The sequence below is a fragment of the Asterias amurensis genome, chromosome 8 (genome assembly GCF_032118995.1).
Source record: "Asterias amurensis chromosome 8, ASM3211899v1".
NCBI lineage: Eukaryota > Metazoa > Echinodermata > Asteroidea > Forcipulatida > Asteriidae > Asterias > Asterias amurensis.
The window spans coordinates 14,211,544-14,235,426 of NC_092655.1; the positions used below are offsets into that span (position 1 = coordinate 14,211,544).

The 23,883-nt window shown below is 39.7% G+C and overlaps 3 protein-coding genes across 9 annotated transcripts in view; 2 read left to right on the top strand and 1 right to left on the bottom strand.

The window, feature by feature from the left end:
* The first annotated feature begins 289 nt into the window (after window positions 1-289).
* LOC139940658 (CCA tRNA nucleotidyltransferase 1, mitochondrial-like) lies at window positions 290-8,772 on the top strand. 7 transcript variants are annotated; one of them, XR_011786486.1, is made up of 8 exons: window positions 290-548; window positions 2,194-2,505; window positions 2,828-3,095; window positions 3,654-3,780; window positions 4,594-4,787; window positions 5,361-5,605; window positions 6,190-7,672; window positions 7,752-8,772. XR_011786486.1 is itself a non-coding variant. In XM_071937012.1 (8 exons), the coding sequence occupies exons 3-8, from the start codon at window positions 2,227-2,229 to the stop codon at window positions 6,466-6,468; spliced, it is 1,392 nt and encodes a 463-aa protein (XP_071793113.1). In that variant the 5' UTR covers window positions 290-554; window positions 1,634-1,788; window positions 2,194-2,226; the 3' UTR covers window positions 6,469-8,772. The 7 variants fall into 7 exon arrangements, 6 of the variants coding, with proteins under 6 accessions (XP_071793113.1, XP_071793110.1, XP_071793111.1 ...); XM_071937012.1 differs by adding an exon at window positions 1,634-1,788 and having other exon boundaries at window positions 290-554; window positions 6,190-8,772; XM_071937009.1 differs by adding an exon at window positions 1,634-1,788 and having other exon boundaries at window positions 6,190-8,772.
* A 156-nt stretch (window positions 8,773-8,928) lies between these two features.
* LOC139940659 (transmembrane protein 128-like) lies at window positions 8,929-12,901 on the bottom strand. The gene is made up of 4 exons (XM_071937014.1): window positions 12,690-12,901; window positions 10,618-10,807; window positions 9,523-9,684; window positions 8,929-9,066 (listed from the first exon to the last, which is right to left on the bottom strand). The coding sequence occupies exons 1-4, from the start codon at window positions 12,889-12,891 to the stop codon at window positions 8,958-8,960; spliced, it is 663 nt and encodes a 220-aa protein (XP_071793115.1). The 5' UTR covers window positions 12,892-12,901; the 3' UTR covers window positions 8,929-8,957.
* A 449-nt stretch (window positions 12,902-13,350) lies between these two features.
* The window catches only part of LOC139940760 (cilia- and flagella-associated protein 43-like), a 33,969-nt gene continuing 23,436 nt past the window's right edge, over window positions 13,351-23,883 (top strand). The window contains exons 1-13 of the mRNA XM_071937137.1: window positions 13,351-13,515; window positions 14,135-14,388; window positions 14,840-14,936; window positions 15,781-15,948; window positions 16,390-16,772; window positions 17,515-17,747; window positions 18,482-18,598; window positions 19,665-19,745; window positions 20,538-20,790; window positions 21,364-21,513; window positions 22,164-22,348; window positions 22,945-23,225; window positions 23,642-23,819. Coding sequence (XP_071793238.1) covers window positions 13,487-13,515; window positions 14,135-14,388; window positions 14,840-14,936; window positions 15,781-15,948; window positions 16,390-16,772; window positions 17,515-17,747; window positions 18,482-18,598; window positions 19,665-19,745; window positions 20,538-20,790; window positions 21,364-21,513; window positions 22,164-22,348; window positions 22,945-23,225; window positions 23,642-23,819 — 2,409 coding nt within the window. The 5' untranslated portion in view covers window positions 13,351-13,486. The remainder of the gene's footprint in view (window positions 13,516-14,134; window positions 14,389-14,839; window positions 14,937-15,780; window positions 15,949-16,389; window positions 16,773-17,514; window positions 17,748-18,481; window positions 18,599-19,664; window positions 19,746-20,537; window positions 20,791-21,363; window positions 21,514-22,163; window positions 22,349-22,944; window positions 23,226-23,641; window positions 23,820-23,883) is intronic.

A 23,883-nucleotide genomic window follows, 5' to 3' on the forward strand; every position in this document is an offset into this window, starting at 1 on the left:
GACTCGCAACTGTTCGCGCAAACGTTTTTTATCTTTTGAACGATTGGCGCTTATACGCGATGTCAATATGGCGGCGCCCTAAAATGAAGATGGCGCGCACCATACGTAGTTTTTTTTTTTTACTTTGTTTTTGCTGCAATAGTCCTTTTTTTGACATCATTACATCAATTAATGAACTTTTTATTCCAAATCTGTATTATCATCCACTGAAAATACAATGTAATTATGTTTGTGACAAAGAAATAATACGGTATGCTTGTCCGCCAGTTTAAAAACCACTCGCAAACACCTCAGAAGTATGTTCGCCTAAAGTTGCCAACGTTCGCCAACGGTGGCGGCGAACAACTCGTTCCACTTGAAATTGTTGGCGAACGTGCGCAACTGTTGGCAACGTTTGCGCGAGTGGAACGCACCCCCGATTTTGAGCGCGGTGGATTGTGGGCATTTTCAAAGATGGCGGCGCCCAAGAAGTTTTTTGTGTTCACGTGTTGTTAGGAACACCCGTTGTTAGCCGTCGTGCAGATTTTCGCTGGAACATTCAGTGCAAGGTAACGGTAATTACTAATTTTTATGCTTTTGGTAGTATTGATACCTTGATGATTTGAGTTCAGAGTCAGATTTACAAAGTGACAATTACCGAAATCACTGACTGATGTCGTCTATTTTTAGTATACCGTAGGACTAGGAGGTCCTGTTTTCGAGGTGTCCCTAATATCGTGGCAAATCTTTTACCTCTCTGTGCGCGATGTAAACAGTCTTAGATAAAAAATTGTGTGGTTTTATTTACCAAGCAAAGAGTCTCCTCTTCTTTGACCAAAACTTAGAAACACGTAAGGCTCCACTGGTCATTTGCACTTGTAAATGCAAAAAGTTTGGTATTTTAGGCATTTCTACAAGTTACAAAAATATATCATAATGTTGAGGCCATATATAAAAATATTTGCCCACCGAAAAAGTTTCATCAAACACTATTTCAATTCACAATTCATGTGACTGAATGTTTTGCTGAGCATTCTTGAAAAAAAAATACCGAGGCTTGAAGAAGCCATGTGCCTTATATCATTTTCTAATATTTTTGGAGATTTTTATTTTGTAACCCTCGTATCAATGCTATTATTTATATTAAAATTTTAACATCAGCTTGTTGATTCAATTATCACTGTTTATTTATACGCTTTATTATAAATATTGAGAAAAAAAAATAGGAAAAAAATAAATAGAAATCAGATTTTGAAGCCAGTAATTATTCACATTTTTTATATATAAATGTTTTTTGTTTTTTTCCAAGTTACCATGGTAATTTAAAAAATTTATTAAAAGAATATTTTGAATAAAATGAAGGCAACTGCTGGCTATACAGTCATACACAGAGTCTCAAAGAACACTTGTAGTCACTGCAGATGTTTCTTCCATGTATGGCTTCACCGGGAAACCATACTTTCTCGTTTGCCGTGAAAACAGGAAAAACTCAAAACAAATGGGGCCAGTTGAAGTCTTCCAAGATCGGTGAGTGGTGTGAACATTTCAATGTCCATCAAGTTTTAATACATGTTTGCATACTTCGTATTAACAAATGAAGATAATTAGGGCATCGGTTGATATATGGCATCATTATTTTTTTCCCAATTCAAAGGTAAGCAGAGGATGCGGTACGGTCCCAAAAATCCTACCGCGGCTAGCCCACAGTTCAGTTCAGTGTCTGTGTACGTTACGAGTATCCGCTACGGCTGGCCAGCTGCGGATGTGCACGCCAGCAATTTGAGTTGTCATATGTCAGTAAGATTGTTGGTAATGTTTTTGTTGTTTTCATTCAATTTCGAGGTAGGAATTCCTGCAGTCTAACCACTTGACCACGGTGACAAGGTTGTTTATAAATTATAATTGATAATTATATGTTCGATCTTCCACATTTATTTAAAATTTATACGTTAATATAAAAAATTACGTTAATATAAAAAATTATCGAAATATACTATTACTAATTTATGAAAAATATTGTTGATACAAAATATCATATTTATAGGCCTTATTTATTAAAATTCAATTTATGTTTTTTTTTTTTGTAGAGTATGAAACCATCATCATGGACTAAAGACAGACCCGCAGCAGAGCATAGTCATATTTTTTATGGAATATCCTTAAACATGATCAGTGGTTGTTTTTAAATTTAGTTTTTTGACACTTTTGTTTCAGTCAGGAGAAAATTGATCATCAAATTCCAAGCAGATGTTGGGGTTTGCACTAAGAGTAAGACCCTGTAGAATCCACCTCCAACGAGCCGTCCATCAACTACTGTCTTCTTCTACTTCAACCTGCAAGGCCAAACCTTCTCTGAGAATCTTCGGTATCAGGCAGGCGAGCGTCACTTCTTCAACCATGAAGCTTGATACGCCAGAGTTCCACGCAGTCTTCACTCCCGAGTTGAGGCAGCTGGCGGAAATCTTTAAACAGAATAATTATGAGTTGAGGATTGCTGGTGGAGCGGTGCGGGATCTCCTCATGAGGGTGGGTTATTCTTAGTTTGGGTTTTTTTCGCTCAAAGTTCCAGCTAACCCATCTTGATGTGCTGAGGTGGCTCTCTTTTATAATCTTATAATGTCTTATCATACATTACTAATGGTGACTATGACAAGACCAATGTTAAAAGAGAGCCATAACAACCAAACAAGGTTCGCTAAGTTCCAGTTATTTTGGGGCAAATCTCTTAGCAATAGTTCGCTGAAATATAAATTTCTAATTTATCAAAGATTTTTAGTTTTCCTGTTTGATTGATGCTCAGAGATTATCACAACTAGACGTAGATGTCTCCTTCACTTATATTTCACAGAAGCAACCTCATGACATTGACTTTGCCACCACGGCCACACCCACCGAGATGAAAAACATGTTCGAACGAGAAGGCATCCGGATGTTGAATACCAAGGGAGAGCAGCACGGCACCATCACGGCAAGACTCAACAACAAGGAGAACTTTGAAGTGACTACCCTTAGGGTGGATCGAGTGACAGATGGCCGACACGCCGAGGTGGAATTCACAAAGGACTGGAGAACCGATGCTGAGAGGAGGGACCTCACCATCAACTCGATGTTCCTCGGTAAGAATACAGGTCCATGATAAGAAATGTTGCTTGGTAAGGGCAAGGACCTTACAAACGAAATGTTCCTCGGTAAGAACAATGATCCAAGATAGTGTTCCTTGGTAAGAACAAGAATCCAAGATAAGAAATGTTCCTCTGTAAGAATACAGATGGAACATAAGAAAGGTTCCTTGGTAAGAACAATGATCCAACATAAGACATGGGTTTAAAGTTGCAACAAAGTCAAAACATGGGTTCACTACAACAAGATTTGAGATCATTAATGTTGAGGAGTCTGTCAAACCTCCCTGCCCAACACCATGTGTACACGATTGATTTGGCTGTAAAAACATGCACAGTAAAGAGCCCATATAACTCTGGGAAACCCCCAGGCATAGAGTTACATGGAGGCCACGGTGTCTGGTGCTCTGGTATTGGCCTTAGTGCCCTTTGCTCAATGAAAATGGCCTTGCCCTGACAATCTATGCCAACTATCCAGCCTGGGCAAAGTTCTGATGTAGTAGACAGATGCACTTATTTTAGGCTTGACCTTATGTTGTCTGTTTTATTTTTCAGCTCTGGATGGTACATTGATTGACTACTTTCAAGGCAAGGAGGACTTGGAAAGGTGCAAGGTGGCATTCGTTGGGAACGCAACATCAAGAATACAAGAGGACTACTTGCGTATCTTGAGATACTTCAGGTAACAATATGCAAACAGTGGCAGTGTTGACATGGAATCGTATTTTGAGGGCATAATCTCAAGAGTTAAGGCCCAGTCCCACTGCAGCGATAACGAAAACGATAATGATCACGACGCAAAGAAAACGCATTCTATTGGTCGAATTGCTCCACGCAGAATACGCACACGCTCATTCAACCTGCAGTTGGACCAGGCCTTAAGCCCTCAAATTTGAGATAAAAATACGGAGCCAAAAACTCAAGTTTGCATAGCACAATCTGGAGATTGAGCAAATTCTGAAATTGCGCTCAACATTACAATTTACAAGAACACTTTTGAAGGTTAGTTTCTAAATTGTTATGTATTTTGTTTAGTGGTTGTATGAAGCCAGGGACGTCTAAAAAGTTTCCTGTACCTGATTAACTGAAAACATTTAAATTGAAACCATTCAGATGGTAACAGTGGTCCACTGGCCAAATGGCAGTTAAAACACTTGAGGACTGGTTAAAATCCACACCAAGTTGTCAAGCTGGCTAGTTCAGTGTTGAAAAGCACCCCCATCGCATTTCATTTACAGACTAGTGAACAAAACTGTTGGGACTGGTAAAATAACAAGCTAACTAGTCCTAACTGGCCAGTCACGAATAAAGTTGAGGGCAAATCGTGTAATGGTTGTTGACAACTCAAATGTTCAGACCGCAACTCGAACCCGCAGCCATCAGATCGGAAACGCCAGAGTTCTGGTTCTGTGCACTTGACTGCTCGGCCACGACACGCCACCAAGGCAGGGTCATTTCTGATAAACTGATCCATTATTGTGTTGTTAACCTTGAGATTTTACGGCCGCATCGCCAAGGAGCCCAATTCACACTGCTCTAAGACCCTACAAGCAATCAGAGAGAATGCCGAGGGTTTGGCCAGGATCTCAGGAGAGAGAATTTGGCTGGAGTTGAAGAAAACGGTCACTGGAAATCATGCTGCAAGTCTGATGGAATGCATGCATGATCTGCAACTCACACAGCACATGGGTAAATCAATCATTCATTCATTCGTTTGTTCAGTCACTACCATGATCACCAGCCAATCTGACTCCATCAATTATAGTGTAATGTCACAAAGTTGTGTTCTATTCTGCGGCAGGAGAGAAGTCTCACGAATTCCCCCGCAAAAAAATACTCCACGCAAGTAGCATCTATTTCGCAATGCAAGTTCTCAAAGTGACATTATCAACCCAGCAAATAGACATACACATGGTGTTATCGCCAACCAAATATACAAGTACTACATTGATACATCACCATGAAATACCTCAAAGCCCACATTCACAAAGATATTAAAAGGTAAAATTTGTTTAACACAAGACTTTGAGAAGTTGTGTGGGCAAAGATTGGTTACTGTTACCAATCAAAATACATGCACACTGTTACTTACATCCCTAGTGACTGGTTGCCTACAAAAGTTTTTCCTTTAATCAAAGATTATGGAGCACTGTTTTAGCTTGATGAATTTAGATCAAGAGGGTCATTAATACTGAGAAATATGGAACTACTCTCCGGCTTGGTTTTAAAGTAAATTCCTCTTAACTTGATGTTTATTTGTAGGTTTACCACCGGAGACAAATATCACAAACTTTCGTCGTGTGTGGGAGCGGTCGCAATCCATGGAGCCCAAACCAATGACTCTCCTTGCATCATTGTTAAAAGAACAGAAAGAAGTCTTACAACTCGAGGCACGCCTTAAAATGTCAGCAGATGAGAGGAAAACGGCTCTGTTCATAATCGCCGAGAGGGACGACAAACATTATGAAAGTGATTCATTGAAGCCGTACAAAGACATTGTTGTGTCAGTAAGTACAAACGCCATTAGGCTCTGCCCATGGCGCACTTGTGAGCAAGAACACGTGAGCCACTCCAATGCCATTCTGCACAACTCTGCCGCACGTGCCAAGCATTTGCACACGCATGTCAGACCTTAACTTGTCAGACTTTTGGTTGGGTAATGGGTTGTGATTGGTCAATACGTAATGGGGCGGGGCTAAATGGACCGGTCTGTTATGTTTGAAGCAACATGCAGCCAATTTCATAAAGCAGTTGAACAAATATCTTTCCTTAGCAGCAATGTAAACTGTGTGGCCATTTGGCCGGTAACCTATTTCTGCTAAGCAATATATTTCTGTGCTTAGCAAGTTTTTATCCTTTACGAAAATTTTACATCATGTTGGTTTAAAGGCCCTTGTCCAGTCTGTTCTTGGTTGGCCAACTGAGCTGTCTAGCCCTATGTTAGTCTCTCTATTAGTCAATATCATTGTTTAGGGGTGCCAGTCCGAAGCCATATTACAGTGGTACTTGAACCAACAACCTCCAGATTAACACATCAGCGCTCTACCAACTGAGCTATTGTATTATCAAGTTTGTGTGGTTTTTTTTTAAGCTCCAAGGCAAAGAGAAAGGAGTCCTCACGTACACTCTTGAGGTTCTAAAGTACAGAGGAGAGCAAGAACTCTACGAGAAACTGAAGGAGTGGGAGATTCCGAAGTTCCCCGTCTCTGGGAAAGACTTGATTGCCGCTGGAGTGCCCAAAGGGAGAAGGTTTGGGGAGTATCTGGAGAGACTGAAGGAACGATGGATGGAGCGGAACTTTGAGATGAGCAGAGAAGAGATACTCGAGATGGTTCAAGAATTATTAGATTGTAGAGATGGTCAAACATAGGACAGTGTTACAATCCAGGCTAGGCTTTTCCTGAGTTTCATTTTTGAGAGGGCAAGGCCATTGTCATTTTGGAAAGGGCACTTCTTTTGGAAAATCTTAATGTCTATGGGTAGCTTCTGAAAGGAAGGCCAAGACCAGGGGCAACTGAGGCTTGCGTGGCCTCAATGTAATAATTCCAGGCTTGCAAATCATGGCTAAGGATAGGGCTTAGATCATACTCATTTTCTTGGTGCAGCCATCTTGTTGGTTTCTTTGACTTGAATCATTGTTCCCAAAACAAAGGCCGAAAGAATAAATTAGTCTGGCCTCCCATCATAGTATACAAGACAAGTCTCAAAATTGCCCATGGCACCCACAGCAATTGCCATGGTGCCTTGTACTTTTGCTGTGGTGTTTACAATACAATTTACATTTCCTCAAGGAGGTGACCCTTATCATGGGAAAAGGGCTGTGCTCCTTAAAGGCAGTGGACACTATTGGTAATTGTCAAAGACTAGCCTTGACAGTTGGTGTATCTCAACATATGCATAAAAAAAAAAAACTGTGAAAATTTGAGCTCAATCGGTCATCGAAGTTGCGAGATAATAACGAAAGAAAAATAACCCTTGTCACACGAAGTTGTGTGCGTTTAGATGGTTGATTTCGAGACCTCAAGTTCTTAATCTGAGGTCTCAAAATCAAATTCACGGAAAAATACTTCTTTCTCGAAAACTATGGCACTTCAGAGGGAGCCGTTTCTCACAATGTTTTATACTATCAACCTCTCCCCATAACTTGTCACCAAGAAAGGTTTTATGCTAATAATTATTTTGAGTACATACCAATAGTGTCCACTGCCTTAAAGGAGCAAAGTTCAAGGCTTTATAGGAATCTCATCTGTTTCATTGAGTCATGTAAAGTGTTAACTCTTTTAAGATCGTTGACATTGGTTAAGATTGAAACCATAGTCATACAGGTTCATAAATTTGACTTCAAATTGAAAATATATTTATTTCATATACCAAATTGTGTTCAAATACAAAAAGTAAATTTCAATGGCAGAGAAACAGCTCAACTTTAGTTGATTGAAGCTTTACATTTAATTGTGTTATATTACAGTTGTTTTACTTTCATACTTGTCAAATTGCACCAATGTACTAATTTAAATAGTACGTGAATCTGTCATTTATACTGGAGAAATTAAACAAGCGTATATGCCAGCTAGGTAACTTTTTTTCAAAGAGTGTCACTTATCGTGTTTTAAACCATCTTTTAGAAAGTGATGATAAGAAAGTAACAGCTAGGTAACTTTTTTTCAAAGAATGTCACTTATCGTGTTTTAAAGCCATTGGACCCTTTCGGTAAACAGTGTTGTCCAAGACCCACACTTTGTGTACCACAACTTCTATACCAAATAACAGACCTGTGAAAATTTAGGCTCAATCGGTCATCGGAGTCGAGAGAAAACAACGGAAAACCCCACCCTTGTTTCCGCGCGTTTCGCCGTGTCATGACATGTGTTTAAAATAAAACCGAAATTCTCAATATCGAGAATTGATATTGTTTTGCTGTTTTCTCAAAAAGTAAAGCATTTCATGGAATAATATTTCAAGAGAAGTCTTTCACCATTACCTTACTGTAAACCCTGTAAGTTATTTGTAAATCTGTGAACTTTTGTTTTTTTTTCTGAACCGAAAGGGTCCAATGGCTTTAAACCATCTTTTAGAAAGTGATGATAAGAAAGTACAACTTAAAAACCTCTTTTGGTTTAAAGGCAAAGTAAAACTTTTATCTGTTTGTTTGTTTGTTTGTTTGTTTGTTTGTTTTAAATGTAGTTGTATACACTCAAACTAACATGTGGAAGTTTCATTCTAAAAGGTAGTAGCGTTGTTTTAGATATCGCCAAAAATCTGGTGCAGTTATAGCCACGCTTGAAGATTAAAATGTAACTGAAAAACCAATCTGAAAAATGCTTCATCAGATTGAAATTTATTTGAATCTTTTTTCTTAAACCAATTTTCTTAGAAGGGAATTGTTATTAAAATGTTAAATATTATAAACAGGTGCAGAGCTTCATTTGACTTTTTAAAAGAAGTAAGATTTTATGGTCATTAATTTTTTGGAGGAAATAGCAACCGTTTACCCATTTAATAAATTACACAGATTATAAATATTAATTTATCGAGTGTACACTTTGTGCCTGCCAAGTTGCCAACCTTTGACCCGGCTAATAAGATGTGTCAAATTATCCCTTCCCACACAGGCTAAGGATATGTGGGGAAAACTAAATGATTGGTATAATAAATATTATTTGATTCAAGTTTATTCCAGTGTTCTTTTTTCCTTTGCTATCGTTAAAGTATAAGCCACTTCGTCTTTGATAATATTTACACAAACAAAAATTGAACAATAAAAATTGCAATAGAAACACTTTTTTTTTTTTTTTAGAAACATATACAAATACAATTATTTACAAATATAGCCCTGATGTTTATATGGCATTAAGAAATTCAGAAGATATTGGGTAGTAGGCCGACAACAACAATGAATCCCATGAATAATGTAAACAGCATCACAGGAGTCAGGATACTATACACTGGCCATATAGCAATGTTGAGACTGTAATCGAAAGAACAAGAAAACCAGGAGATTAGAAATTTAAACTTGGTAAGCTGACTTTATAAGGCTACATAATAAACAAAATTGTTGATCGTCCTTTTTTTCGCGTATGGGGGAGGGAGGGAGTTTTTTTGTTTTGCCAAATATGAAATCAAGAATAAAGAAATCATCACAATCACTATAAAACAGAGGGTTTGTGTGTTTTTGATGTTTTCAATAGTTTTTTGTCAAACAAATTTAACTCCTAGATGACATTTTCTGTAAACCTTTTCAAACAATTGCACAGTGTAGCCCAAGTAAATATTTGAAGAATTGTTCTTGCTTTGCCAACATGAGTATACAGTGTTTACACACATCGGTGTATGGGTAAAAAACAAAATTAGTATTCTTTATCCCTGATGCAAATTTAACATCTATTATATTCATATATAGTTTTATTGAAAGATCTGAGCTTACCAAATGGAACCAGCTATAAATGTTCCAGTTGCCAGTGGGATTGCCATGGGAACTGCATTTTCCCAATCACTGTTTTTCTTAATCCAGCTCAAGAACACAATGAGGTAACCACCAATGCAAACAGGTATGGCCAGCAAAACAAGGCCCAAGTACAACCAGGATCTGAAAAAGAAACACATTCAAACACAACACTTGAGTGGATAAAAAAGAGGAGAACAAATAAATGGTGGCGCTATTTATACTAAATTCTGGTAATGAAATCAAGGATGAACTTAAGCACTGTAGCTCTGAAGCCTCAGGGAAGCAAGGATGCTTTCAACATAGAGCAAGGATGCTTTCAATGAACCAGAAAAAATGACATAAACCCCTAACTTCTCATGATAAGTGTTTTGGGGTTATTTTTTGTGCACCATCTATCGTGAAAATAAAACATTGCGCTCCCAATCTATAATGCCAGGGAATTGACATGAGGGCTCTCTACTTTGTTTTCAATATTGTTTTTTTAGGTATTTCTGAGATCAAATTCACGAAAAAATAAACATACACCATTTAGAATGCCCCACATTAATAATAATTATAATATTGAAGTCTTATATAGCGCACGTATCTGCCAAACAAGGTACTGAGTATACATAAACTTTCAGAAAGATTGCAGTGATGAATTCTGAGACCCAATTATTTACCACCTTATAAGGGTTTACAAGGTCCTACGGCGCATACAGCAGCCACAGCCAGGAACGCAGGGGCGAACCCCTTCTCTTTTCGATAAGTGTACTGGGTTCTTTTACATGTGTTACGCAACACATGGGACCAACGGCTTTATGACCCATCCAAAGGACGAACCAATAGTTAAGTGTCTTGCTTTTGAAGGACACAAGTGTCACTGTCACGGCTGGGGATTCGAACCCACACTCTGCTGATAAGTAACACCAGAGTTTGAATTCACTGCTCTTACACATTACACAGTAGTTGTTTTTTCAGTGGACCTTGTTTTAATTCACATGCTTCCAAGGCAGGACTTCCAAAATATTTGTCCACACTGTCAAACAGTTTGGAAAAAATCTTGGGGATAAAGCTGTTCATTATTTAACCTACCTGTAAATTCGATGGTCTTCTTTAATAGCAGGGATGAGGTCTGTGTAATACAGGATTGCAGCAGTTGCGAGTATCCACAGCAATGTCTGGAGGTTGTATGGAGAACTTGGCTTCGTGTTTGTCTCTAACTCTTCACCATCTCGGAGTTTCTGAAGATCCACTAATCTCTTTGGATCGATGTTTTTAAGATCTATAAAGAAATACATCTGACATTTTTATTAATTTTCTATTAGGCCTATAATACACAAATTAATTATTTTTCAAGAAGTTTATCTCACCACACAACATAAGGAACAATGCATTACACAATACAATGCAATGCTCGCACTTCAAAGAAAGTGGGCGGAGTCAGCTCATTGGATATATTCGCCGTCGGGAGGAGGGTTAGGTTGTTATCGCAACTGTTCATGACTTTACAATCAGCTGATTTCTAATGACTTTAAATGATACAAAGAAAGATGTTGGCACCAAGTGACCAAGTGACAATGTATTTCAATGCTATTTTTATGGTGTTTTTACCAAAAGAAAAAAAATTAACATTATTTAATTAAAAAGATTTGTTATACTAACATTACCAAAACTGGATAACTTTCCGTATGGCGCCACCACTTTTTCACTCAGTTTTACAAAAAGGGATATATCAATCAGGTAAATTGGGTACCGGACACTTCGGCACCTTGCAAACTCGGCACCAGCAAACTCGGCACTTAGCAAACTCGGCACCTCGCAAACTCGGCACTCACTCGGCACCAAGAATGTCGGCACCAAACAAACTCGGCACCGGCCTTTTTTGGTCCAACAAACTCGGCACCAAACAAACTCGGCACCGGCCTATTTTGGTCCACCAAGCCAAACTCGGCACCAACAGCAAATACCACCCGAAGAGTGGTATTAACACCATAAAAACTGGTTTAAATTTAGTTAACATAATAAGTAGTTATGCTAGCTTATATGACCATAACCGCTTCCGAAATTTCGAAAAATTGGCATCAGAGATTTTTTTTCCCCGGAATTCGGAAACTTTACGTCCCCACGTTCACAGTTTTTGTTTTGTTTTTCGTTTTTTTTAATGTTGGTGAAAGTGCATCGCTATTTGTTGATGTATTGGGCTTTGAAAATGTTAGCGTTTGGTTGACAATGACTTTTTGATTTTGAAGAGAGTGTGATCTGGGAGCGTGCGGCCGTCGGCCGTGGGGGACTTTTGCCCCACCACGACGGCGGCAGCGACAGTCCAGCGTGCTCACCCGGTGTTTAGTGGAATCGTGCGTAATAAAACACAGTGCACGACCGCTGTAACAGAAATTATTTACACGTGCTTTATTTTGAATTAGTGTTTTATTGGATCAAAGTTTCGTGTAAATGTTCCCCAAAAAATACTTGGACATCGAAATTACGTATTCGACTCAAAAACGTCTTCAAAAGTTTACACAAAATAAATTTAATTATTTTGATACAGATTTTTGAAAAGGGCGACCTCACCATGACAGTGAAAAATACATATTAATTATTAGGTATGTATCGTCGGTACGACGTCGAAACCAATACACACGACGCGTCGGGGATCAGGATTTATTTCAATTTCGAACTGGGTGCCGAGTTTTTAACCGTGGGCAGATTGAGCGTTTTTCAACCAGGTGCCGAGTTTGTAGTTGTGCATGTGCTGAGTTTGTGGGTGCCGAGTTTGCAAGGTGCCGAGGTTGTGGGTGCAGAGTTTGAGAGGTGCCGAGTTTGCTGGTGCCGAGTTTGCAAGGTGCCGAAGTGTCCGGTATTCGGTAAATTAGATACTATATTATTTTATTTTGAATGAAAAAGTGGTGGCGCCATACGGAAACTTTTCCCCAAAACTAAAAAGAAAAAATCTTACCTAATCAGTAATTGATAATCAAATAAATAAATAAACAAAATACATAGGACGAAAAGGGAAAGTTTTACAACTTTAACCTGCCAATAGGGGGCGTTGTTGCCCATTTCAGATAAAATATTATATTATCTTGTCTTCTTTTAAATTTTAGTAAATTGTGTAAAAAAAAACAGTATAGATACTAGATAGTCAATACAAAACAGGTAAATACCTCTCCCATAAGCAGCCATGAACACGTCCGCAATCCTTCTTCTTCGGAGTTGGAATTCATCTTCTTCTCTTTCGGGTATTCTTGAAGAAGTTTCCTCCTGCGAGTCTGTTTGACTGTTGTTTTCAGACATTTTTATTCGGTTATTTTCGTTTAAATGTACCCGCATCGACTGTGTCGTGTCATCCGTGCACGAGAGATACATACAAAACGTAACTAGTGGAAATAGTCTGTCCCCCATGGTAAACAAGTTCTGTACGTACCACTGTACACCGTTATCAGAATACAGGGAGCCAACTAGTTGGTCTTCCGGGTTAAAAACAGATACGTAGACTTAATGAAAAGTCGTTAGTCAGTGTCTATTTTGCGGTGAACACAATAATACAACACTGTTTCCTATATGGGTACAAATTATTATAAAAACAAACTGTGTAAAATTTGACTGTTTATCACCCAAACCAAAAAGTGAACTTTAGTGGCCACCATACATCAAAAAGGCTACAAGCGTTTAATGCAGATCCAAACAACCTGCCACACTCACACCAATTACCGACTTGACTTTAAGACTAGGTATTCAGCTGAACTTTCGCTGGTACTAAATCTTGTAACCCATTCAATTTCGTGTGCGCGTAGTACCAGCTAATATCCTGGCAACAGAGAACGCACGAAGTAGTGGGACTTTTGCAGTAGGATCGTCAAAACTTCAATGTTTTTGTTATGTGCACGATTTATTTACAAATTTTAGTTCATAATTAAACAAATTTATATGTGATTGTTTAAGCTGTTGTAGCGTTCAAAGTATGGACAATATTGGAACTTTGGATCTAGCGTGAGTATAATATAGATTATTTCAGTATTTTTCTTGATTAAAAAAATCCAACCCAATGTCATGTCAACAAATTGATTGTGTTGTCTTTTTTAAATTAAAAACGAAATGAATAATTTGTGTAAACAAAATTTTCAAAAAAGGTTAGGCTAGCCTCTCTTTGACATTGATCAAAAGAAATAACAGATTGCCAAAATAAGATCTACGGACTACTTGACTTAATAATTTATAGGCCCCATGGGAGGGGGGGGGGGGGGGGGTAGGCCAATGTTATTTTGTTATTGTTAAATTTATGTAATAAAAACATGACAATGTTTAATGTTAGGCCCTATACTGAACTATAATGTAATACTATTTTTAAAAATATTTGTTGTTGTGTGTAAAATTGTGGAAAAGTCATATCCTGCCACCGCTTTTTCATTCGTTTTCCCACACTTTTGTGTAAAGCATTTTCCTCTGCTGTAAAGGTTGAGGTTTTTTTCAGGTGGTGTTTTTTTACAAATTTGTATGCGTTACTTAATCAACTTATTTTTTGCTTGCAAAAATATCAACAAATATGTTTGTTATAATTTGTCGTGGTCAACTTCATTTTGATTTGTGGTATTTATGGGTTTTTTTACAGGTGGGCGCAAGGTTACAGTGGATCAGATGCGTTATTTATCAACCGCAACACCCTTTGCCACGTCTGTGGGAATGGGATCAAATTCATCGACATCACCACTGGCCGTGAGGAAATTTACTCCTCACCGGGCATGGGCATTGGAGCCTTCACAGTCAGTGGCAGTACACACCTCGTCGCTTTCTCAGAGAATTGCCTCAACCCTCGGATCTTTGTATTCTCCTATCCTGGGTTCACACAGAAGTCTGTTTGCCAAGGTTAGTTGCCCAACCTTCAACCATGGAATCCTACCTCCATGCTTCAACTGACCAATTTATTGAGCTCCATCCCTCAAACCTTACTATTCGAAACCCTGCAGAATCTAGCGGCAAGTTTGGTTTGATTCGTTTTTGAAATGGCAAGGGCACCAAGGCATTATTTTCTTCTTGGTAAAGGGCACCCTATGAGTAAATTTCTACTGCAGCATTTAAAGGGCACCAAGGCAATGACCTTGGCACAGAGGTATTCGCCGCTGTTGCTTCCGTGAAGTATCCGGCCTGTGTTGTTTATGATACATTGTACGCATTTGAATACCACAAACCCAAACCTTAATTTGGGGCAAGTTTATCGTTTATCACAAATATTTTTAGTTTGCGAAAATTTCAATATTTAACCAGCCTGCTCATCATCTTCATTGTTATTTTAACATTCCATGTTTTTTGTTTACAGGTGGAACTAAAATGGAGTACAGTGCCCTAGCATTTTCCCACACCCATCCATACTTAGCCAGTTGCTCAGCAATTCCTGACTTCATGCTATCTCTATGGTAAGTATTTATCTGTTTTTTAAAGCCTCAAATAACAAAACTTGTATCTCAGGTAGCAGGCATTTGTAATTTGTATTTGCTTTAACCCATTTGCAATCAATTTCATTGAGTTCCTTTTAGTGGGAAGCAAAATGGTCTGCTTACTTTTAAATGAAAAAAAATAGTAAACTGTCAACGCTGGAAGGTTAGTGTGTTTTTTCTTGCACCTATATGGTTAGTAGTGCTATGAAATAGAAATAATGTAGTAAGCACAAAATCAACTGTTGAGCAGGGCCCAATTTCGTAAAGCTGTTAAGCAGAAGATTCTGCTTAGAAAATTCCTTTGTTCGGCCTAAGCAAGAAACAATTTTAGTTCAAGTCACAGCAATGTTGACTGTATTTTTTGGGGGGGGGCTGATACCTTATTTTTTGCTTAGCAAGAATTTTCTCGACTTAGCAAGTTATTGTGCCTAGGGCTCAATTTTATATACTTTTTAGCAGAAAGCAATGCCTTAAGGCCCGGTCCCACTACAGCAATAACGAGAATGATAACGATCACGACGCAAAGAGAATGCGTTCTATTGGTTGAATTGCTCCACTCAGAATAAGCACATGCTCATTCAACCAATAGAATGCGTTCTTGGCGTCGTTATTGTTATCGTTCTCGTTATCACTGCAGTGGGACCGGGCCTTTAGGCCTGTGCCAGGTATCCAGGTACCCGAAAACAGTCGTCAATATCCAGTTCCATTTTAGCGATTACATAACCCCAAACTTGAGGTGGCTTATATCAAAGTTCTTGCAATCTAGTATTGAATGCAGAAACACAAACATAAAACCCTGTGTGTGTTAATTTTAATTTTGTAGGAACTGGGAAACAGGCGAGCTTCTGTGCAGTAAGTCCATGTGGGGACTCCAGGCCACTCATATCTCCTTTAATCCAACGGACTGGCATAGACTGAGTGTGATTGGCCCCGGTCAGCTCACAGTGTGGACCATTGAGCAAGCTGATAAGCTCTTCTCTCTCATTCCAAGGTCAGTGGTGATTTACTGTGGCGTGTCGTGGCCGAGCGGTTAAGAGTGCCGGACTCAACCTCTGGTATTTCTGATCAGAGTGTGGGTTCGAGTCCCAGACGTGACACTTGTGTCCATAAACAAGGTACAAACCTTCCTTCAGATGGGACGTAAAGCCTGTGTGTTGTCTAATGGGCGTAAAAGAACCCAGTTCACTTATCAAAAAAGAGGTAGTTACCCCGGTGTTACCCCTGTTTAAAAGGAGTAGTTCTCATAACTAAAGTAGTTCTCATAACTAAAGTAGTTCTCATAACTAAAGTAGTTCCACATACATGTACCTTCCAAGAAATACTGGGTGTTAAAGCGCCAAGAGTGTCACAGAGTATGCGCACTATGTAAGAAACCACCTTTATTATTATTATATTTTTATTGTTAACCAACTCTCTAATTTTTAACCTACAGCAAAACAAGACTTCCGTACGGTGACGAAACTGGAAGCCAAACCACTACAAAAGACGGCTTCCCAGACAGACCAGGCTCTCGAATGGAACCCTTCAGCATCAACGTAGACAAGGCAGCCATTGCAGGCCTTGTCGGGGAATATGTCGAGGCCTTCGACGCCAACTTTGATGAGAACCACAAGAAGGTGGAGCCTGCCTCCCTGTGCTGGACTGCAACGGGGGACATCTACTGTGGGTGCCAAGGGGGCCAGCTGCTCAAGTATAACACTGAGACTCAGGTTATCAGCGTCCTGTATAACCCTGGAGATAATAAAGCGGTTGGGTTCGTGTCCAGGGTGACTACTGCTGATGAGTTTCCTCAGAAGTTGTTCACTGTGCCTGATGGTAAGTTCATGAGAGCTAAATCCCCGGTCCACAATTGGTTGAGTTCGGGTGGTGTGTTCTTAGCCTAAGTTCACTGTTCTCACGGCCAAACTATGAGAACACAACCCAAGAACAATAAGCTCTGAACAAGATCACACTCCACCTTTTTGGGGGGGTTTCGACAACAGCACTTTACAAAATGGCAGCAGCATCCCAATAGAATGAGTAAAATAGATGCAAAGTGACTTTAAAATAGACTGTTATAGTCAATTTTGATAAGTTAAAAGTTAGCCTTAGGCAAATATTATAATAGTCATCCCAAAGAAATATGCAGAAACTTAGGTCTCTTTCTACCATCAGGTTTCCGACTATTAAAAAACCAAATCACTTTTTGTTGCGCTATTTTATCACATTTTCTTTGAGCCGATGAAACGAGAACAGCGATCCCACTTGTTCTCGACTTTCCAAAAATAAACTGCTCAAACTCAGCCAACAAGTGGTACTTGTGTTCTGTGTTCTGTTCAAAACTGTGTTCTGAACAAATGTGTTGTCAAATTAAGGAGACCGCCGACATTATTGCTAGAAAGCTCTCTTGATAAAGCGCGGCACGTGAAACTGGAGGTCAATGGTTCAAGTCGCGCTCCAATCAATTTTTCTTTGTTCAATCCCAACTAAATTTAAATTTTACCCTGTCAGTTTTCCTTGTGGCTTATTAGTTGACATTAGTAGTTAAAGGGTACCTTTGTTTTGGTGATAATTTCAGGCGAAGAAACCAAAGCATCTCCAGGCAAGAGTCTTGCAATCAAGGAGGGTACTCTCAACTGTTTGGCCCTGCATCGTGAGGGACTGTTTGCCGGTGGAGACGATGGTATCCTGCGATGCTTGGACGTTAACCACGGTGTGGTGCAGGTTTCTGATAGCTGGAATAGCGGAGCTGCTATCTCGTCGCTTGGTTGGTCTCCGGGCTACACCAAGCTTGCCATCGGTAGTCCAAAGGTATTCAATCTAATTGAATCAAATTAAATGTAAAACAACAAAAGTGAGATGTAAACCAACCAAAAAGCACTTGAATCTAGTCTAATCCAAACCATTGGGAGACATTTGAGATGCTTGCGGCAGCAGACACAATGGTCCTTTTATGCGTGTCTGAGCGTGTGCGCACATGCTCAGTAGTGTGCGCGTAGGTCTGAGCATGCGCACTACCAAAAGTCTCCCATTGAAGTCCAGCCTAGTTCAGCCTAGTTCAGCCTAGTTCAGCCTAATCCATTTCAGATTAAACTAGTCCATTCTTAAACCACCCTACAAAACAATCAAGTATTAAAGGCAGTGGACACTATTGGTAATTACTCAAAATATTTATTATCATAAAACCTTACTTGATTACGAGTAACGGGGAGAGGTTGATAGTATAAAACATTGTGAGAAATGGCTCCTTCTGAAGTAATGTAGTTTTTGAGAAAGAAGTGATTTTCCACGAATTGGATTTCGAGACCTCATACTTAGTACTTGAGGTCTCAAAATGAAGCATCTGAAAGCACACAACTTCATGCGACCAGGGTGTTTTTTCTTTAATTATTATCTCGCAACTTGGACGACCAATTGAGCTCAAATTTTAACAGCTTTGTTATTTTATGCATATGTTGAGATACACCAACTGTGAAGAGTAGTCTTCGACAATTACCAATAGTGCCCACTGTCTTTAACCAAATATTTTTGTTGTTATCCGACAGGGTTGTTTATATCTGTATGACTACACCAACCCAGGCACCGCCCAGCATCTGATTGACACCCACAATGGTAACTTTATTGCTGTTGCAATGATGGCCCCCGGCACACAACACTGCGTGGTAAGATTTCATTTTCACACCTTGCATTACATTTTTCATTCAGGAAACATTTTCTCCTTCTGTTTGTATTATTTTTGTATTAAGCCCGGTTCATACTTCCTGCGAATGCGAATACGATAAGAATTTACACACATCGGTGTATGGGTTAAAAAAAAAAAATAATAATATTCTTTATCCCCTATGCAAATTTAACATCTCTTATAAGAATTTATACATAATCCATTGAATTAATTTTTTCTTGTTACATGGACTCCTGAACCTGCCATAGATTTTGATTTCATTCATGTATTATGTTTTGAAGAGTTGTTTGACTTATGAAAATTGTTCCGGTTGAATGGCTTGGGTAACTTGATGTCTACTATAGCGTGGCACAGGAATGGAAACTGAATTGTATGGTATAAGAGTTGTTTTTTCATTTAAAATGTGACCCGCTCTGTGAAAATGTGTCAGATGTAGGCAAATTCAGGAATTGAGTTATACGCATGGCTGGGAAGAACACATCAGCAGCAGTAATCTGGTATGTGTCTAAGCTTTGGGGTGTATCGCTTTGCTGAGTTACTCCCGTTTGAAATTAGCCACTACACCATTTTTGGTGACAAACGAACTACAAGTAAAATGATATTTTAAACTACCATTTCGTGCAAAAGGATACAAATTAGACATAAGTATGACCACAAAATTGTTGTTTTCATAGCTTTATTGCCTAAAAGTAAGTGTTCTAAAGGTTAACCATGCAACTATAATCTATCTTAAAAAGGAAAACAAAAAATTGTTTTACATTTTAATATCTTAATAATGCATTGGGCGACATCTGAGTCATTTTCACAAAGTGGGTCACAAATAGTTTTCTAGTCGTTGACAGTAATTGAACACGGGGAAAACTGGAGGAGGCAAACAAAATTAAAGAGAAAAAGAAAAGTAAAAAAAAGAAGTAACCGGCAGCAAAGGACTGAGTAGCCGGCGAAATTGCCGGCAGCCGGGCGCTTCTGGACATCACTGAGTTGGAGACATTAAGTTTGACCATTTTATATATTGATGATGCTGTGATGTGATTATTTCCATGCAGTCTGTGAGAGACAATGGTGAGGTTCAGGTCTGGAGCATGGAGGACAACAAGCTTGCCTGCAGCCTCTCGCTGAAGAAACCGGTAAGTCAGATGCTTCTTACTACAAAAGCGTTGCACTCAATGTGTACTAGGGTGTCATCGCCAAGTAGTTAAGAGCATCAAATTCAAGTTGGTTAAGTCATCGGAGTGTGGGTTCAGCCGTCGATTTCACCAAACTCTTCCTAACTTAGGGTTCCGTATATTCAGTTCCGTATCCAAATACGTAGGACGCATTGAACTCATCTTAAGTTAGGACGGGTTACTCGTCCTAACTCGAGATAGGATTGATCCTAGCGTTTCGTGAAATCGGCTGCAGGTTCTGGTCATGATTCTTGAGCAAGTAACTTTACTCTTAATTGCTTCTCTTCACCCAGGGGTATAAATGGTACCTGCCATAGCCTGCGAGGGTACAGGTTGATATTTTGTATGATAAAGCCTTTGAAGAGCTACGGTTGCCCAGGTTGTATACTCCCCAGGGAGCTGAGAAAGATTAAAGGAATGTTATTGGCCCAATGACCAGGGCACTGAGACTGTTATTGTGAAATGCGCTATTGACCCATTTCACCTGACGTCATCATCAAAAAAATCTTGAATGCGCCATACTGGTGGACAATTTCACTGTCTGTTTTTATATATATAACTCTATGATGTGCGTTATGCAGTGAAAGTGCGCGTTTTAGGCGACGCGGCATTAATACACCTAACTTGCCCACCAACATGGTGAGCGCGGATCAGTCTCCGCGTGTGACATGTGTGCAAGGGGTCAATATAAGAATTATTATTATTATTATTATTATTATAATTAACCAAACAACCCACATGTACATCCCCCAGGCATCATGTCTTGCTAGCAGCCCATCGTCCCACACCGTCGCTGTAGGGACACTGACCGGCCATGTCTTCCTCCTGGATCTAAGCAACCTAGAGAACCCTCGTATTGTCCAGAGGCTTCACATGCACCAGTCTCCCGTCCAACAGCTTGTGTTTGATGAGGAGGGAAGGTATCTCTTGACCGGGGCAGACGATGGACATGTCTTTGTGGTGGATGCACGACCCTCGTCTGGATTTAAGATTCTTGGACAGACACGTGAGTCTCAGCACTTTCAAATTCAGTTTGTAAATATTTCTCTGATGGATTGGTACTAGTATAATCAGTGAGCTTTCAGATTGAAAACAATAGTTTGTTAATTTGATAATTACCAATCATGTTTAAAGACACTGAACATGTTTGGTAATTTTCAGAGACTAGTTTTCTCTCTTGGTGTATCAAAACCTATGCATAAAATAACAGACCTGTGAAGATTTGGGCTCAATTGGTCATCAAAGTTGCAAGAGAATAATGTTAGAAAAACACCCTTGCCGCACCCAACTTTGTGTGTTTTCAGATGCATAATAAAAGGCTTCAGGCCTGAAGTCTTTTATTATTTTAGTGAAAAATTACCTCTTTCTCAACGACTATGTTACTTCAGAGGGAGCCATTTCTCACAATATTTTATACTATCAACGGCTCTCCTTTGCTCGTTACCAAGTAAGTTTTTATGCTCACGCTTATTTTGGGTAATTACCAATAGTGTCCAGTGCTTTGACATCGCTAGATAGATATGATCCTGTGTATCAAAATAGTTGACTAATTGTTGAATTTGCTTTTATTTCTGTCTAGCGATTGAGGGGCTTGTCCAGACTATTTGCTCTAATACAGAAGAGAAGCATGGAGCCGTCAAAGTACTAGTCACATCAAGCACCACATCTGATGCCGGACCCGGGGCCAACAAATGTGCTCAGTTTGACATTCCTAGCAATTTGGCTCAAGGTAGGTTCAGTAAATTTAACTTTTGGTGCAAACAAGGTCGTCAGCGCCTGCTGTACCCTGAGTACATCGGAAGATTAGTCTCCCCGGATTTTCTGCTCTCCACGCTTGAGATTCGGAGAATAGCACAAGACAGGAGAGAATGGGAAAAGTTTGTGTCCGCCTGCCGTGCAGCCGACTATTGATGATGATGATGATACCACTGTGGACCCTGGTTCAAAACTTCTCGCACCACCTCTGAATGTGGAATGTGTGTTCAGTCCTAACCTTTTGCATGGGTTTCCCCATTTGGATTTTTTCCTCCACATCTAAAGTTGAACATTTAATCCTGTTCATCCGCACATTGGCGCTGTTTAATGCGTCATATTTTATCATAAAATAAATATTACTATTAATTTTTTATTTATTTTTTACCCATGCACCAATGTGTGTTTGCACTGTATACTCAGTACTTTCCCGAGTCCTGTGGAAAAATATCACAGGCATGTTACTCGGGTGGGATTCGAACCCACAACCCTTGCAATTCTAGAGCAGTGTCTTACCAACTAGACTACCGAGGTTGCCAGGTAGCTAGAGGCAGTTCGAATCCTATGTTTTTGCAGCGGGTACATCTCACATATCATAAAAATAAATGTTTTGTATTTTGTCATCAGATGTTGATAGTTTCTTGGCCAGTGCAAAGTGTGACTTGAAGGAAGATGCCATCAACAAGATGAATCTGAATTTCTCGGTACCATCCTGTGGTGCTGCTCTGACTACCGGTGGTGTATTCTTCACTTTGAGTTATGACACTAAACAGCTACACAAACTTACTCTACCTGAGGAAGCACCGAAGAAGGTAAGTCTTACATCTCAGGGCTGTTTCATATGAGGCAATAAGCCATTTGTGAGTTTGATTTTAAATAATATATGGTACAACGACTTGCTTAGTCACAAGTTACCGCTTAAAATTTAACTCCATGGCCATAGTCATTTTAAGTCAAGTGTTCCTAGTACCGAATGTTTCCACTGTTCTGTTGTACATTTTGTAAGAAATTTGTAGCTGTAACTGTTCTAGTAAAAGTCAAGTCTGTTTGTTATTTGCGTGTCTCCTGACGATGACTAGAGCAAGCTAGTCGAAACGTTGAGACCAATCAAAAAGTCACTCCACGGTAGTGAAGTTGATAACGATCCTCTAAAAATTAAATAGTCATAACCGATTTTAGTTCCTTTTTGAACTGAAAAGTCTTCTGAAATCCCCAAATCTTCTCTGCGGTAGTAAAATAAATAGCAAGACAGTTCTCTAAAGAACAAAATCTACCTGGCAATGAGACACGCACATGGTGTTACTGCAAACCACATATACATTGATACCTCACTATGCAATGCCTCAAATCACATACACACAAAAAAACCTTGTCGAACCAGAGACAATTAGTTTGACTTGTATTTCAGGCCAACAACAAAGCCTCGTACCTCCAGCCACAAGGAGAATTCCAAGGCCATGAGCTCCCCGGGGGCAGCCTCACCATGTCCCATCACCAGAAGTGGCTTGCCTCAGCTTCCCCCGACGGCCATGTTCAGGTACGAGGTGTCGGGGCTCTAGATCGTCCCATGGTGGTGTCCGCTCACAGCTTCTTGAAGGGGGGTGTGCGTCAAGTTTGTCTCTCCACGGATGCTCAGTCGATTCTGACCTGTGGAGCTCAGGATGGTGTGCTGTCCTGCTACACATGGAAGTGAGTGTGATTCTTAAATCTTTTATTTGAACCTCGAAGACGTAGCTATCAGACAGCCTTGGCGACTATTACAACTAGTGTGACCTTTAGTGTGACTAGTGTCAAAGTCGTAACTATTGATTGATTAGCCGAGTCACGACTACCATTATAAACTACTCGATTAATTGTGCCACCACGACTACTACAAAAATAGTTGTAACTTCCTGCTTGGTGAACCAGTTGTGACGCTCACAACTATTCATGACAACATAATCAAACATCAGTGACACAATCCACAAAATCCACAGAATCTATAATGAAAAGTTGCAAAGATTCTTAAGCATGGTAATTCTTTTTTGGAGATCGGTATCCGGTTATCCTTGGTACCCCACATCACCAAACAGGGTTGTTTCATGATATGATGTTCTCCTTCTCAGTTTCAGCAACACAGGTCGTAGCAAGGCCACCTCGGCCATCGAGGCTGCTCGCTCCCACAATGCAATGCTTCATGCCATCCGTAAGCGAGAAGACGAAGTGTTGAGCGCTATGCCGGAATGGAGTGAGGGGATGTCGACCCCTATGTCAAGATCTGTGTCTGATATGCAAGGACCACAGGTGAGCAAGAAGAACTATCTTATTGAAGAATGCTTTTGCAGACTCTTCATATTAAACTTCATAG

Bases quoted from the DNA above. Each gene is read 5' to 3' on its own strand.
- LOC139940659 (XM_071937014.1), bottom strand. From the start codon at position 12,891: ATGTATCTCTCGTGCACGGATGACACGACACAGTCGATGCGGGTACAT. The intron at 10,808-12,689 runs GTATTTACCTGT...ATTTCTTTATAG, and splicing joins CATGGCTGCTTATGGGAGAG to ATCTTAAAAACATCGATCCA. The intron at 9,685-10,617 runs GTAGGTTAAATA...TTTCTTTTTCAG, and splicing joins GAAGACCATCGAATTTACAG to ATCCTGGTTGTACTTGGGCC.
- LOC139940658 (XM_071937012.1), top strand. From the start codon at position 2,227: ATGTTGGGGTTTGCACTAAGAGTAAGACCCTGTAGAATCCACCTCCAA. The intron at 3,096-3,653 runs GTAAGAATACAG...TTTATTTTTCAG, and splicing joins CATCAACTCGATGTTCCTCG to CTCTGGATGGTACATTGATT. The intron at 3,781-4,593 runs GTAACAATATGC...GTTAACCTTGAG, and splicing joins CGTATCTTGAGATACTTCAG to ATTTTACGGCCGCATCGCCA.